Below are 16,486 nucleotides of genomic sequence, written 5' to 3' on the forward strand. Positions count from 1 at the left end.
CGTCTGAACAACTGCCTCCTTGCCGGTCCACCCCACACCCACCAACTCCGACTCCAACTCCAACACCGACACCCACCATTCGAAATGTCCAACCTTCCCCCTTCCAAGCAAAAGTTGGAAGAACAATAATGACAGCACACACACAAACACATACACACACACAGTTTAATCTTCCAAGTCTTCGTCGTCAAGACCGAGTTCGTCAATGTCTTGGAACAGGGACTCGTCAACCTCCACAGCTTCGTTTTCTGAAAAGACAAACAAAAAACAATTATACAGGCGCAATTATAATAGGCGCAGGAGTGGCCGTGTGGTAAGTAGCTTGCTAACCAACCACATGGTTCCGGGTTCAATTCCACTGCATGGCACCTTGGGCAAGTGTCTTCTGCTATAGCCCCAGGCCGACCAATGCCTTGTGAGTGGATTTGGTAGACGGAAACTGAAAGAAGCCCGTCGTATATATATATGCGTGTGTGTGTTTGTGTGTCTGTGTTTGTGCCCCTAGCATTGCTTGACAACCGATGCTGGTGTGTTTACGTCCCCGTCACTTAGCAGTTCGGCAAAAGAGACCGATAGAATAAGTACTGGGCTTACAAAAAAAGAATAAGTCCCAGGGTTGAGTTGCTCGACTAAAGGCGGTGCTCCAGCATGGCCGCAGTCAAAATGACCGAAACAAGTAAAAATAAAAAGAGTAATACAGACAAGAATGTAATATTTCAAACACAGTACAGAAATCCCTCGATTAGTGTGGGTGTTACGCTCCAAAACCCCCCCACGATAGGCGAAAGATCCACAAAGTAGAAACAGTACTCTTTTACTTGTTTCAGTCATTTGACTGCAGCCATGCTGGAGCACCGCCTTTAGTCAAGCAAATCAACCCCGGGACTTATTCTTTTTGTAAGCCCAGTACTTATTCTATCGGTCTCTTTTTGCCAAACTGCTAAGTGACGGGGACATAAACACACCAGCATCGGTTGTCAAGCAATGCTAGGGGGACAGGCACAGACACACAAACATACATGCACATATATATATATATATATATATATATATATATATATATATATATATATACATATATACGACGGGCTTCTTTCAGTTTCCGTCTACCAAATCCACTCACAAGGCTTTGGTCGGCCCGAGGCTATAGCAGAAAACACTTGCTCAAGGTGACACGCAGTGGGACTGAACCCGGAACCATGTGATATTTTTTTGATTATTTTTATAATTTGTATATACTTATTTTATTATATATGCAAACAACACTGCAGAGGAATCGACCCAAGCTGAAGTAATAAACCGCGACATGGCGAAGGATGACTGTATAGCCATGAAAACAGCAAAAAGATTGTGTATTATCATTTCATTATTATATACTCTTTTACTTGTTTCAGTCATTTGACTGTGGCCATGCTGGAGCACCGCCTTTAATCGAGTAACTCGACTCCGGGACTTATTCTTTTTGTAAGCCCAGTACTTATTCTATCGGTTACTTTTTGCCAAACCACTAAATGACGGGGACATAAACACACCATCATCGGTTGTTAAGCAATGCTAAGGGGACAAACACAGACACACACACGCATATATATATACATATATACGACAGGCTTCTTTCAGTTTCCGTCTACCAAATCCACTCACAAGGCATTGGTCGGCCCGGGGCTATAGCAGAAGACACTCGCCCAAGATGCCACGCAGTGGGACTGAACCCGGAACCATGTGGTTGGTTAGCAAGCTACTTACCACACAGCCACTCCTGCGTTATATGTAAACTTTTTTTCCACATCAACCCCCACCATTAGCCACTTCTCCTTGAGCATCAACCACCCACCTCATTTCAAATATCATAATACCCTACCCACCCGTACCATATCTTAAATGTGTACTGGGTACTGATGCTGGCAATTAAAATGTTAGCTAAAAATATAAATGTACGACAAATTAAGAAATTCTTTTGAAGATGACACACTTTTTATATTTAAAACTTCCTGTATGTGGATTGAGGTGTATTTGGAAATATTTGTTTATTTATATTCCTGCGTATGTGTGTGTATGTACATATGTGTGTCTAAATGTATGATGTATGTATGTATCTATATATATCGATACGTATGTGTGTGTATGGCACGTAAAAAGCACCCACTACACTCACGGAGTGGTTGGCGTTAGGAAGGGCATCCAGCTGTAGAAACGTTGCCAGATCAGACTGGAGCCTGGTGCAGCCTTCTGGCTTCCCAGATCCCTGGTCAAACCGTCCAACCCATGCTAGCATGGAGAACGGACGTTAAACGATGATGATGATGATGATGAGCAAGAGTACACAGTATTAAATTTTCAAAAGGCGGCGAGCTGGCAGAATGGTTAGCACGCCGGGCAAAATGCGTAGCCGTATTTCGTCTGCCGTTACGTTCTGAGTTCAAATTCCGCCGAGGTCGACTTTGCCTTTCATCCTTTCGGGGTCAACTAAATAAGTACCAGTTACGTACTGGGGTTGATATAATCAACTTAATCCGTTTGTCTGTCCTTGTTTGTCCTTTCTGTGTTTAGCCCCTTGTGGGTTGTAAAGAAATAAGTATTAAATTTTCAATTTTTATGAAATTGTTTCCACGGTTAGAAAATGTGAAAAACTCATTATATTGCTGGAATATGTTTTATTGGAGGGATGGGCATGGCCCCGACTAAGTATTTCAAGCAGTTCATCAGGGTGAGCTGGTCTTTCGCATGCCAACCCCCATTTGACCCTTTGCCTATATCAACACCCTGTAATTCCTCACCGACCCCTAGGGGGTCAGAACCCCTTTGGCGGCCCTGATTTACACCCACCCCCCTATAACTTAGCAGTTCAGTTAGAGCAGGAGTCAGCGAATCGGTGTAAAAATGACAGCACTGGGGTCAGTCAGGGGACACTGGCATCGACTACATTTAGATGGTGCTTTTAATGTGCCACCGGCACGGGAGCCAGTCAGGTGGCACTGGCCACAGCTACGATATTGCTTTTACTTGACTCAACAGGTCTTTGTATTTGTGTGTCTGTGTTTGTAGCCCCACCATTGCTTGACAACCAATGTTGGTGTGTTTACGCTCCCGTAACTTAGTGGTTCGGCAAAAGACACCGATAGAATAAGTACTAGACTGACAAAAAATAAGCCCCGGGGTCGAATTGTTCGACTTAAAGGCAGTGCTCCAGCATGGCCGCAGTCAAATGACTGGAATAAGTAAAAGAGTAAGTGGAAAGAAACTAAAAACCTGGTGGCAATAGTGAGAAACACTCAAAGGAGTAGGGGAGATAACTTCAGGAAATTAATAATTTCACAAAAAGCTATTTTCCTGAGGTGGAAATCTGTTGTTTCTTAACAAAGTAAAAGGATTTCTGTGGACATGTTTCAGTCTTATTAGAACTCATCAGCAAAGCATTTTCTTGCTGGGTGCAAGTCTATGTATTTGTAGAGAAAAGGCGTGACTATGAACTGGGTGGTCCCCTAGTTGGTTATTAATTTGGTGGGTCAAAAGGAAAGGGCTCTACCCCCAGTCATCAGAGACCCTTGAAGATCAATGAAACTGAGGCAGTTGATGTTTCTATTGCACAGATGCAGCAAAAGGCTGCGAGAAAAGGTGCAGGGATATAAATGTACCAACACCGGCTGTCAAACAGTTGGGGGGGGGGAGACAAACATAGACAGAGACAAACACACATAAGATATATATATGTATATACGACAGGTTTCTTTCAGTTTCCTATTTCTTTATTACCCACAAGGGGCTAAACATAGAGGGGACAAACAAGGACAGACAAAGGGATTAAGTCGATTTTTCGATCCCAGTGCGTAACTGGTACTTAATTTATCGACCCTGGAAGGATGAAAGGCAAAGTCGACCTCAGCGGAATTTGAACTCAGAACATAAAGACAGACGAAATACCTATTTCTTTACTACCCACAAGGGGCTAAACACAGAGGGGACAAACAAGGACAAACGGATTAAGTCGATTATATCGACCCCAGTCAGAAAGGATGAAAGGCAAAGTCAACCTCGGCGGGATTTGAACTCAGAACGTAATGGCAGACAAAATACCGCTAAGCATTTGGCCCGACATGCTAACGTTTCTGCCAGCTCACCGCCTTAGGTTTCTTTTAGTTTCCGTCTATCAAATCCACTCACAAGGTTTTGGTCAGACCGAGTCTATAACAGAACACAGTGGGACTGAACCTGGAACCATGTGGTTGGGAAGCAAGCTTCTTACCACACAGCCACGTCTGTACCTTATCAAATGGCTTTTCTTGGGATGCAGTCTAAGGTATGTCTGGGTGTGGCAGCCACAGCACGTTAGATCAGTGAATGAGCATTCCACTGTAGGCCTCACCGGATCATTTGTAGGGGGATTGAAAGCCAATGGTGAGCTAAAAATATTGAATAAACTTACCGCCTTTCAAGAATTCCATATCAGAGACAATCATTGAAGAATCTTGCTGGAAGAGTTCTTTGCCTGTTAATTTAGTGTTTGTTTGATTAATATCCATGAAATTTCGTCTGCTTTCTTTCATTTCTAAGTCGAATCTGGCTTTCCAAGCAATAAAGGTCTCCACGGTAACCCGCGTGCCTTCAAATGTTTTCTGGAAAGAAGAAAAAAGAAAGATAGAAAGAAAAACTTCTGAGACAACAACAACAACAACAGCTCTCTTTTACTTGTTTCAGTCATTTGACCGCGACCATGCTGGAGCACCGCATTTAGTCGAGCAAATCGACCCCAGGACTTATTCTTTTTGTAAGCCTAGTACTTATTCTATCGGTCTCTTTTGCCGAACCGCTAAGTGACGGGGACGTAAACACACCAGCATCGGTTGTCAAGCAATGCTAGGGGGACAAACACACACACACACACACACACACATACATATACGACAGGCTTCTTTCAGTTTCCGTCTACCAAATCCACTCACAAGGCTTTGGTCGGCCCGGGGCTATAGCAGAAGACACTTGCCCAAGATGCCATGCAGTGGGACTGAACCCGGAACCATGTGGTTGGTTAGCAAGCTACTTACCACACAGCCACTCCTGCACCAATTTCTAACACAAAAGTGCTATATTTTATTGACCCCAGGAGAATGATAACCAAAGTTGATCTCAGCGGGATTTGAACTTGGGATGTTAAAAGAACAAGAAAAATGCCACCAACCATTTTCCCATCCGACCGTGGCCGTTGCCAGCCTCGCCTGGCCCTCCCATGCCGGTGGCACGTAAAAAGCACCCACTACACTCACGGAGTGGTTGGTGTTAGGAAGGGCATCCAGCTGTAGAAACATTCCCAGAACCCGGTCGAACCGTCCAACCCATGCTAGCATGGAAAGCAGACGCTAAATGATGATGATGATGATGACGATAGCATCCAGCTGTAGAAACCCTGCCAGATCAGACTGGAGCCTGGTGCAGCCTCCTGGCTTCCCAGAACCCGGTCGAACCGTCCAACCCATGCTAGCATGGAAAGCAGACGCTAAATGATGATGATGATGATGACAATAGCATCCAGCTGTAGAAACCCTGCCAGATCAGACTGGAGCCTGGTGCAGCCTCCTGGCTTCCCAGAACCCTGTCGAACCGTCCAACCCATGCTAGCATGGAAAGCAGACGCTAAATGATGATGATGATGATGACAATAGCATCCAGCTGTAGAAACATTGCCAGATCAGACTGGAGCCTGGTGCAGCCTCCTGGCTTCCCAGAACCCGGTCGAACCGTCCAACCCATGCTAGCATGGAAAGCAGACGCTAAATGATGATGATGATGATGACGATAGCATCCAGCTGTAGAAACCCTGCCAGATCAGACTGGAGCCTGGTGCAGCCTTCTGGCTTCCCAGAACCCGGTCAAACCGTCCAACCCATGCTAGCATGGAAAGCAGACGCTAAATGATGATGATGATGATGACAATAGCATCCAGCTGTAGAAACCCTGCCAGATCAGACTGGAGCCTGGTGCAGCCTTCTGGCTTCCCAGAACCCGGTCAAACCGTCCAACCCATGCTAGCATGGAAAGCAGACGCTAAATGATGATGATGATGATGACAATAGCATCCAGCTGTAGAAACCCTGCCAGATCAGACTGGAGCCTGGTGCAGCCTTCTGGCTTCCCAGAACCCGGTCAAACCGTCCAACCCATGCTAGCATGGAAAGCAGACGCTAAATGATGATGATGATGATGACGATAGCATCCAGCTGTAGAAACCCTGCCAGATCAGACTGGAGCCTGATGCAGCCTCCTGGCTTCCCAGAACCTGGTCGAACCGTCCAACCCATGCTAGCATGGAAAGCAGACGCTAAATGATGATGATGATGATGACGATAGCATCCAGCTGTAGAAACCCTGCCAGAATAAGACAGACTGAGCCTGGTGCAGCCTCCTGGCTTCCGAACCTGGTCGAACCGTCCAACCCTGCTAGCATGGAAGCAGACGCTAAATGATGATGATGATGATGACAATAGCATCCAGCTTAGAAACCCTGCCAGATCAGCTGGAGCCTGGTGCAGCCTTCTGGCTTCCCAGAACCCGGTCAAACCGTCCAACCCATGCTAGCATGGAAAGCAGACGCTAAATTATGATGATGATGATGACGATAGCATCCAGCTGTAGAAACCTGCCAGATCAGACTGGAGCCTGGTGCAGCCTTCTGGCTTCCCAGAACCTGGTCGAACCGTCCAACCCATGCTAGCATGGAAAGCAGACGCTAAATGATGATGATGATGATGACGATAGCATCCAGCTGTAGAAACCCTGCCAGATCAGACTGGAGCCTGGTGCAGCCTTCTGGCTTCCCAGAACCTGGTCAAACCGTCCAACCCATGCTAGCATGGAAAGCAGACGCTAAATGATGATGATGATGATGACGATAGCATCCAGCTGTAGAAACCCTGCCAGATCAGACTGGAGCCTGGTGCAGCCTTCTGGCTTCCCAGAACCTGGTCAAACCGTCCAACCCATGCTAGCATGGAAAGCAGACGCTAAATGATGATGATGATGATGACGATAGCATCCAGCTGTAGAAACCCTGCCAGATCAGACTGGAGCCTGGTGCAGCCTTCTGGCTTCCCAGAACCCGGTCGAACCGTCCAACCCATGCTAGCATGGAAAGCAGACGCTAAATGATGATGATGATGATGACGATAGCATCCAGCTGTAGAAACCCTGCCAGATCAGACTGGAGCCTGGTGCAGCCTCCTGGCTTCCCAGAACCCGGTCGAACCGTCCAACCCATGCTAGCATGGAAAGCAGACGCTAAATGATGATGATGATGATATTAAGTGATTCTGCTAGCACACTACCTTAAACCTGCCGATTACTTTGTCAAATGTAATCCTTATTTATCCACATCATGGATTATCTCTATCTCATAGCCTCAAGATTTCAATGATGTGATTATTCCCCCTGCCTTTGCTAAGGTGGAGGTATTGTTTTCAGTCGTGTTTGTCTGCCCTTGGACAAGATATCTCAAGAACCCCTGGATGGATTCAGATAAAACTTTCAGGGATCTTTGGCCTTGTGACTCTCAATTACTCGTTGCATCAGTGTCCTCCAGTCAGTTCTATCCTGGGTCGCTTCTTTCAGATTGGCTATGTCCATTCCGGTATCACTCTTGATGGTGTCAAACCAGCGGGTTCTTGGTCGGCCTCTTCCTCTCTTGCCACTGACCATTCCGAGCATGATGTCCTTCTCCAGGGATTTTCTCCGCATAAAATGACCAAAATATGCCAATCTATGCTTGGTGACCCTAGCTTCTAGTGGCAGTTTCAGCTTGATCTGGTTAAGGACTTCTCCATTGGTGAGCCTCGCTGTCCATGGAATCCGCATAAGTCTTCTCCAGCACCAAAGCTCAAATGCCCCCTTCAAAGTCTAACCGTTCTCCTCACCGTGGTGCTGGGGGATGGCAACGGCATATGGTAAGTATGCTGGCTAAACAGCTCTGACCTGGGGAAAGACCTGGTCACCTACCCCAGTATCTTGGCCAATATGGTGGAAGCACTCCGTCGGTTACGACGATGGGGGTTCCGGTTGATCCGAATCAACGGAACAGCCTGCTTGTGAAATTAACATGTAAGTGGCTGAGCACTTCACAACACGTGTACCCTTAACATAGTTCTCGGGGATATTCAGCCTGACACAGAGTGTGACAAGGCCGGCCCTTTGAAATACAGGTACAACAGAAACAGGAAGTAAGAGTGGGAGAAAGTTGTGGTGAAAGAGTACAGCAGGGATCACCACCATCCCCTGCCAGAGCCTCGTGGAGCTTTTAGGTGTTTTCGCTCAATAAACACTCACAACGCCCGGTCTGGGAATCGAAACCGCGATCCTATGACCGCGAGTCCGCTGCCCTAACCACTGGACCATTGCGCCTCCACAATCTTGGCCAATATACTCTATGGATCAAAAGTGTAAGAATTGTTAGTACGCTGGGCAAAATGCTTAGCGGCATTTCCTGTGTCTTTCTGCTCTGAGTTCAAATTCCATCTAGGTCCACTTTGCCATTAATCCTTTTGGGGGGTCAATGAATTAAGGACCAGTCAAGCACTGGTATCGATGTAATTGACTTGCCCCATCACCCAAAATTGCCGGCCTTGTGCTAAGAAGCTTGCTCCCTACCCCACCCCACCCCCAACCACATGGTTCCGAGTTCAGTCCCACTGCATGACACCTTGGGCAAGTGTCTTCTACTATAGCCCCGGGCTGGCCAAAGAGTTGTTGGTGGATTAGACAGACAGAAACTAAAAGAATCCCATTATATATATATGTGTGTGTGGGGGGGGGTCTTTGGGCCTGTGTTTGTCCCCAACCACCGTTTGACAACTGGTATTGATTTGTTTACGTCCCCGTAACTTAGCAGTTCAGCAAAAAAAACAAAAAATAACGAATGAAATTAGGCACAGGAGTGGCTGTGTGGTAAGTAGCTTGCTTACCAACCACATGGTTCCGGGTTCAGTCCCACTGCGTGGCACCTTGGGCAAGTGTCTTCTACTATAGCCTCAGGCCGACTAAAGCCTTGTGAGTGGATTTGGTAGACGGAAACTGAAAGAAGCCCATCATATATATGTATATATATATATGTATGCGTGTGTGTGTATATGTTTGTCCCCCTAGCATTGCTTGACAACCGATGCTGGTGTGTTTACGTCCCCGTCACTTAGTGGTTCGGCAAAAGAGACCGATAGAATAAGTACTGGGCTTACAAAAGAATAAGTCCTGGGGTCGAGTTGCTTGATTAAAGTCGGTGCTCCAGCATGGCCACAGTCAAATGGCTGAAACAAGTAAAAGGTAAAAGCTATCAAAGAAGAAATGAAGTTGGTCGTTAGGATCCTCCTCACCTGTTCTGATTCTTCTTGCTCTTTCTGTTTCCGCAGTTCTTCCTTCTCTCTTTCTTGTTTGTTTTGCTCAATGATATCATTAATCTTCTCTTGGACAGCGGAGACAATTGTGAACACCATTACCATTCCAAGGGTTTCTTGGGCCTCGAATGAAAAGCAAAAAAAAAATGGCTTATTTAATGCAAAGTACACCACAAAGCTAGAAATATAAAAATATATGAAGAGAGAGAGAAAGAGAGACAAACAGACAGATAAGTTTTGATATCCTGGTGTTGGATATATAATTAACCCTTTAGTGTTCAGATTATCAATCAAACATAATGCCTATTGATTCACATTGATTTGAATTAATCATGCATTATCTCATATCTTCAAGATCTTGATGGTGTAATTACTTAATGTAGAATAACATTGTAGGGTAGGTGTGAGAGCCTGGATCTGGTCAGTTTGAACATAAAACAGATTAACTATTTTGGCCGGATATGGCCGGTTTAAATACTAAAGGGTTAAACGAAGCAGGGGGGAATTACACAAGACTCAAAGCTCTCAATCAACGGCTCTCGGTGAACTGCTAACCAATCCAAACTGCCAACTGCTCACAGGTCTTTATTTTATAACAATGAGTGAGTCAACCTTTAGTCACATGGGAGGTGGTTAGAATCCTTCTACAAAATAAATTAACCCTTTTGAGGTACTACTTAAATACAAAGGTCCCGACGCATCTGTGTAACTCTAACCCTAACCAACCCTAAATGTTTACTAGGTGCTTTTTTTACATGCCATCAGCACCAATGACGTCACCATGCAGCTCGCAAGACTACAAACCCCAAGAGAGGCAGGAGTCAGTTCAATATATATATTGTAAGGGTTTGATTAATTGCATCGACAAATGTTGCTGACGAATCATAGACAATTATGTGAGTATAATTTGCATATTTTGTTGATGAAGAAACAATTGTACAACATTAATCCATTATTTAGTTGTATTTCAATTTCATAGCGTTGATTGTAGTGCTATTTCTATGTGGAATTATCGTTGGTAACTACCGGTGGAGCTATTTCTAGCACTAGAGTTAACATATTCAAAGTTGGCTCTCTTATATTTACGGATAAATATGTATTTGTCTCCCTGGTTTATTGTGCTAGGTCGCTTGGTGTTAAAATAAGGGTATTATTGAATTAATATCTAAAATTTTTTTCACCCTCATTATTGAACATATATATATATATATATATTGAATAGTGAGAATGAGTGCTCAACACTGTATTGATGTATAAAGATTATGGGTTAAGGCTACCATCAGTTTCACATCAAGAAAACCCTTGACAATTATCAAGCCTATCACATGCAGCATCAGTGTTTGTCTCCATTTTGAATTGCATGTGTGTATGTGTGTGTGTGAGAGAGAGAGTTTGTGTGTGTCAACATGTCTTGACATTATGTGACAGGTGGAAATGACAGTCACCGTCATACAAATGATATCATTTGTTTCCAATCTTCTACAAAACATATCCCGTTATTGGGGAAGATATTGCCTTGTTTGGTAATACAAGTATGGATTTAATAACAGAAGACCATCCGACCATAGAAAATATGCTTCAACAAATTCCATCCGACTCATGCCAGCATAGAAAAGCGAATATTAAAACAATGATAATGATTGCCTAGGGACGGATGGACAAACGCACACACACACATGTTGTTTGATGAATCAAAGAATTTGTTAATGGCGAAAGACTTAATGAACAAACAGTGGAGAGTTACAAGTTATCATAATTGGATATGGAAGCACTCCGTCGGTAACGACGATGAGGGTTCCGGTTGATCCGAATCAACGGAACAGCCTGCTCGTGAAATTAACGTGTAAGTGGCTGAGCACTCCACAGACACGTGAACCCTTAACGTAGTTCTCGGGGATATTCAGCGTGACACAGAGAGTGACAAGGCCATCCCTTATGATACAGGTACAACAGAAACAGGAAGTAAGAGTGAGAGAAAGTTGTGGTGAAAGAGTAGAGCAGGGATCACGACCATCCCTGCCGGAGCCTCGTGGAGCTTTAGGTGTTTTCGCTCAATAAACACTCACAACGCCCGGTCTGGGAATCGAAACCGCGATCCTATGACCGCGAGTCCGCTGCCCTAACCACTGGGCCATTGCGCCTCCACAATTGGAGATAATTACCAATTCGTTCATATCTTCCAAGATGACATTCACTTTCACGTCGTCCAAGTTCTGGTAATCCAAGATTTCCATGATCGGAACCGAGTCTGGGTAGTCATCGTCGAGAGTAAACTGGAGGGTGATCGTAACTGGAAAATAAGATTAAGGTTTGACCCTTTAACGTTCAGATTAATTTGTCAAAAGTAATCCCTTATTTTTCTTTCTTTCTTTTTTTTTTTCTTTTACTTGTTTCAGTCATTTGATTGTGGCCATGCTGGAGCACTGCCTTTAGTCGAGCAACTCGACCCCGGGACTTATTCTTTTGTAAGCCTAGTACTTATTCTATCAGGTCTCTTTTGCCGAACCGCTAAGTGATGGGGACGTAAACACACCGGCATCGGTTCTCAAGCAATGCTAGGGGGACAAATACAGACACACACACGCATATATATATATATATATATATATATTGCCAGCTCTGCCTGGCACCTGTGCAGGTGGCACGTAAAAGACACCCACTACACTCGCGGAGTGGTTGGCATTAGGAAGGGCATCCAGCGGTAGAAACACTGCCAGATCTGACTGGGCCTGACGAAGCCTTCCAGCTTCACAGACCCCAGTTGACCCGTCCAACCCATGCTAGCATGGAAAGCGGACGCTAAATAATGATGATGATATATATATATATATATATATATATATATACATATATATATACATATATATATACACATATACATATATATGACAGGCTTCTTTCAGTTTCCATCTACCAAATCCACTCACAAGGCATTAGTCGGCCCGGGGCTATAGCAGAAGACACTTGCCCAAAATGCCACGCAGTGGGACTGAACCCGGAACCATATGGTTGGTTAGCAAGCTACTTACCACACAGCCACTCCTGCGCCTATTGATTCATATTTTTTAAAAAAATCTGATATTATTTTGTAGCTTCAAGATAGGAAAGATGTAATTGCTTATTTTTAGAATGACATTGTAGGGTAGGTGTGAGAGACTGGTTCTGGTCAGTTTGAGCATAAAATGTGTAGAATATTTGGGCCGGATACGGTCAGTTTAAACATCATCATCATCAGAAAAGCTGGCGCTCCACCGGTTATAACAATGATTGTTCCAGTTGATCTGATCAATAGAACAGCTCGTGAAGTTAATGTGCAAGTGGTTGAGTACACCACAGACATGTGTACCCTTAACGTAATTCTCAGGGAGATTTAGCGTGACACTGAATGTGACAAGGCTGACCGTGTGAAATTTATTTTTGCCAACGGAGTGGCTTGCAAAAAAATCGTCCTGGGATCAATCTGTTTGACTGAACCAGGCCTGGCCAATTCAAATTACATTGTGGGTCACTTTAATCCCAGAAGGTGTTTGGAGGGCCGCTTGTATCCTGACAGAATTGAAAGCATTTTGCTTTCTCGTGCTATTATTACAATAATGATCGTTGATTCAACATGAAATATTATCGTTCCAAAAACAGTAGTCATCATCATCATCATTTAACCCCTTCATTACCAACCCGGCTGAAACTACCTCTGGCTCTGAGTACAAATGTCTTGTTTTCAAAAGTTTTGAACTAAAATTTTCTACCAAACCTTAGTCACAATTTATATTCCTAACACTAGTTGAATGATAAGTAAGTTATTTTACTAAATTCTTTGTTATATTCAAAGTAATTGAAAGAAGCACAGAGCATCTCAAAATAAATACAGTAACGAAAGGGTTAACATCCGCTTTCCATGCTGGCATGGGTTGGCCGATTTTAACTGAGGACTGGCAAACCAGATGGCTGCACCAATCTTGATCTGGCAGAGTTTCTACAGCTGGATGCCCTTCCTAACGCCAACCACTCCGAGAGTGTAGTGGGTGCTTTTACGTGCCACTGACATGGGGGCCAGTCAGGCGGTACTGGCAATGACTTCGCTTGAATCTTTACACATGCCACCGGCACAGGGGGCCAGTAGGGCGATGCTGGTAACGATCACGCTTGAATGGTGTTTATTTTTCTTTTTTTTTACTTTCCATTGCAATCTTTAATTTTTGATAAAATTTTTAAAAGGTTTGTTTAAATAAATTCATTTCAAGAAAGTATCAAGCGGGGCCGCAAGATAAAAGTCTGCGTGGTGCACGAAGCCCGCAGGTCTAAGGTTGGCCAGCCCTGGACTAAACCTTATTAGGTAGAGCCCCAGCATGACCACAGTCTAATGACTGAAACAAGTCGAAGGCGGCGAGCTGGCAGAAACGTTAGCACGCCGGGCGAGATGCGTAGCCGTATTTCGTCTGCCGTTACGTTCCGAGTTCAAATTCCGCTGAGGTCGACTTTGCCTTTCATCCTTTCGGGGTCGATAAATTAAGTACCAGTTACGCACTGGGGTCGATATAATCGACTTAATCCGTTTGCCTGTCCTTGTTTGTCCCCTCTGTGTTTAACCCCTTGTGGGTAGTAAAGAAATATAATGACTGAAACAAGTAAAGGATTCAATAATGTCAAAATATAATTTTTAAAAAAACCAATCAGAAAAGTCTGCAGAAACGACAGTCGGAGTTGTCTCCCCTGCTTTCTAGAAAACCAAAATGATTTTTCATTTCAAGGATTGTTACATCATCATCACTTAGCAGCCCTTTTGCGGAATATTCTGCTGTTTTAATTTAGACACAAGGCCAGCAATTTTATGAGGGAACAGTGTGAGTCGATACGACCGCTCCCCACAAGTGCCTGTACGGTACTTTACTTTATCGACCCTGGAAGGATGAAAGGCAAAGTTGAACTAGGCAGGATTTGAACTCAGGACATAAAAAGCCAGAAGAAATGTCATGAAACAGTTTGTCCAGCAAACAAACAATTCTGACAATTCTGAACCCGGAACCATGTGGTTGGTTAGCAAGCTACTTACCACACAGCCCTATGTATTTTGAAGATAATGGAACCAAATTTTTATCATTTCGAACCACTCACCCAACGAATATTTCCGCCAAATTTGGTGAAAATCTGTTTGGTCATTTTCCAGTCATTTTGCAAACACACAGACAGGTGATTATAATACCCTCTTTCACTTACATGTGCAGGGTAATAATAATAATAATGATGATGATGATTATTTCAAATTTTTGTCACAAGGGCAGCATTGGGGAGGTGGGGATGAGTCGATTACATCAACCCCAGTGCGCAACTGGTACTTAATTTATCAACCCCGAAAGGATGAAACGTAAAGTCAACCTCTGTGAAATTTGAACTCAGAATGTAGGTTTGTTTAAATAAATTCATTTCAAGAAAGTATCAAGCAGGCCGCAAGATAAAAGTCTGCGTGGTCATTTGATAAAAGTCATTTGACTGCGGCCATGCTGGGGCACCACCTTTAATCGAGCAACTCGACCCCAGGACTTTTGCGGAACGGGTGAAATACCGCTAACCATTTCGTCCAGTGTGCTAACGATTCTGCCCATCTCGCCACCTTAATAATTATTTAATTATTCACCCAAATTTGTCAATTAGTCACACAATTAGAGAATAAAGAGAAAAAAAAAATATTTTAAAAGTTGCAGAACATACTTAAATCTTCTGGTTCCTCTTCAGTTTGTTGTGACGAAAGTTCTATGGCAAATATATAATTTGGTTCCGTTTCCAAAACTGAAAAGAAAAGGGTTAAATTACAATAACCACACACAAACCCACAAATAATTCTACTCGCTACTTAAGTTCTTCAATCCTTATGGAACCAAAACCATTTATGACTTTTCTCAACTCTGGGTTATCTTGTCTGCTATTCTCCAATTGGATCCCTAATTATTCAGTTCTACCCCAGTATCCCACCTCTAGCTATTTCTAGGGTGTCTTCTCTTCCACGTCCCTTGTGGCTTTCAGGTGAGGGCCTGATGTGTTACGCAAGCTGTTCGTTTCCTTAAGGTTGGTCTATCCATCTTTCCAGATTTTGCTATACTGCATCAGGTTTCTCTGGGGAAAGAAGGCCTTCATCTCCAGCATCTTGTTGCTTTAGAACCATTATCAATTTTTGTAACTTTGCTTTTTTTCTAGATAGAGCTGTTGGTCCTATACAAACCTATTATATGATTGATTGATAGGAGTGGCTGTGTGGTAAGTAGCTTGCTAACCAACCACATGGTTCCGGGTTCAGTCCCACTGCATGTCATCTTGGGCAAGTGTCTTCTGCTATAGCCTGGGGTTGACCAATGCCTTGTGAGTGGATTTGGTAGACGGAAACTGAAAGAAGCCTGTCGTATATATGTATGTGTGTGTGTGCCTGTGTTTGTCCTCCTAGCATTGCTTGACAACCGATGCTGGTGTGTTTACGTCCCCGTCACTTAGCGGTTCGGCAAAAGAGACCGATAGAATAAGTACTGGGCTTACAAAGAATAAGTCCTGGGGTCGATTTGCTCGACTAAAGGCGGTGCTCCAGCATGGCCTCAGTCAAATGACTGAAACAAAAAAAAAAAAAAAAAAAAAAGACAGATAGATATAGATATATATCTTTTGTTGCAGTCATCAGTGCGGCCATGTTGGGGGTAGTGCCTTGAAGGGCTTTGCTCAAATGAATCAACCCTGGTACTTACTTTTTAAAACTGGAGCTCATTCTATGGGTCTCTTTTGCTGAATGATGTTTTGGGAATGTAAACAAACCAACACTAGTTGTCAGTCAAGGGTAGGGGACAAACACATATATACATTAACATACACACACATATATATATATATATATATATATATTATATATATCGAGTTAGAAAACAGAGAGATGTAATAGATACAAATTAATTTATTAATTAATCAACATGTTAACCAACAACTGTTTCATTTCACAAACAAGATTGAAATTACAAAACATAATAAATTAATTTGGAGATCCTTGACTCAATGGATCTCCTCAAGCACAGGGTTAAAGAAACACCGTTTCGACCCTGTGCTCGAGGAGATCCATTGAGTCAAGGACACCAACATCAAAA

The 16,486-nt window shown here is 43.6% G+C and overlaps 1 protein-coding gene across 1 annotated transcript in view; it reads right to left on the reverse strand.

The window, feature by feature from the left end:
• The window catches only part of LOC115230862 (RWD domain-containing protein 1), a 19,637-nt gene continuing 3,151 nt past the window's right edge, over nt 1–16,486 (reverse strand). Inside the window, exons 2-6 of the mRNA XM_029800978.2 lie at nt 15,078–15,155; nt 11,534–11,661; nt 9,351–9,494; nt 4,424–4,613; nt 1–248 (exon numbers count right to left, since the gene is read on the reverse strand). Coding sequence (XP_029656838.1) covers nt 166–248; nt 4,424–4,613; nt 9,351–9,494; nt 11,534–11,661; nt 15,078–15,155 — 623 coding nt within the window. The 3' untranslated portion in view covers nt 1–165. The remainder of the gene's footprint in view (nt 249–4,423; nt 4,614–9,350; nt 9,495–11,533; nt 11,662–15,077; nt 15,156–16,486) is intronic.

Source organism: Octopus sinensis, unplaced genomic scaffold, assembly GCF_006345805.1.
Source record: "Octopus sinensis unplaced genomic scaffold, ASM634580v1 Contig16591, whole genome shotgun sequence".
Taxonomy (NCBI): domain Eukaryota; kingdom Metazoa; phylum Mollusca; class Cephalopoda; order Octopoda; family Octopodidae; genus Octopus; species Octopus sinensis.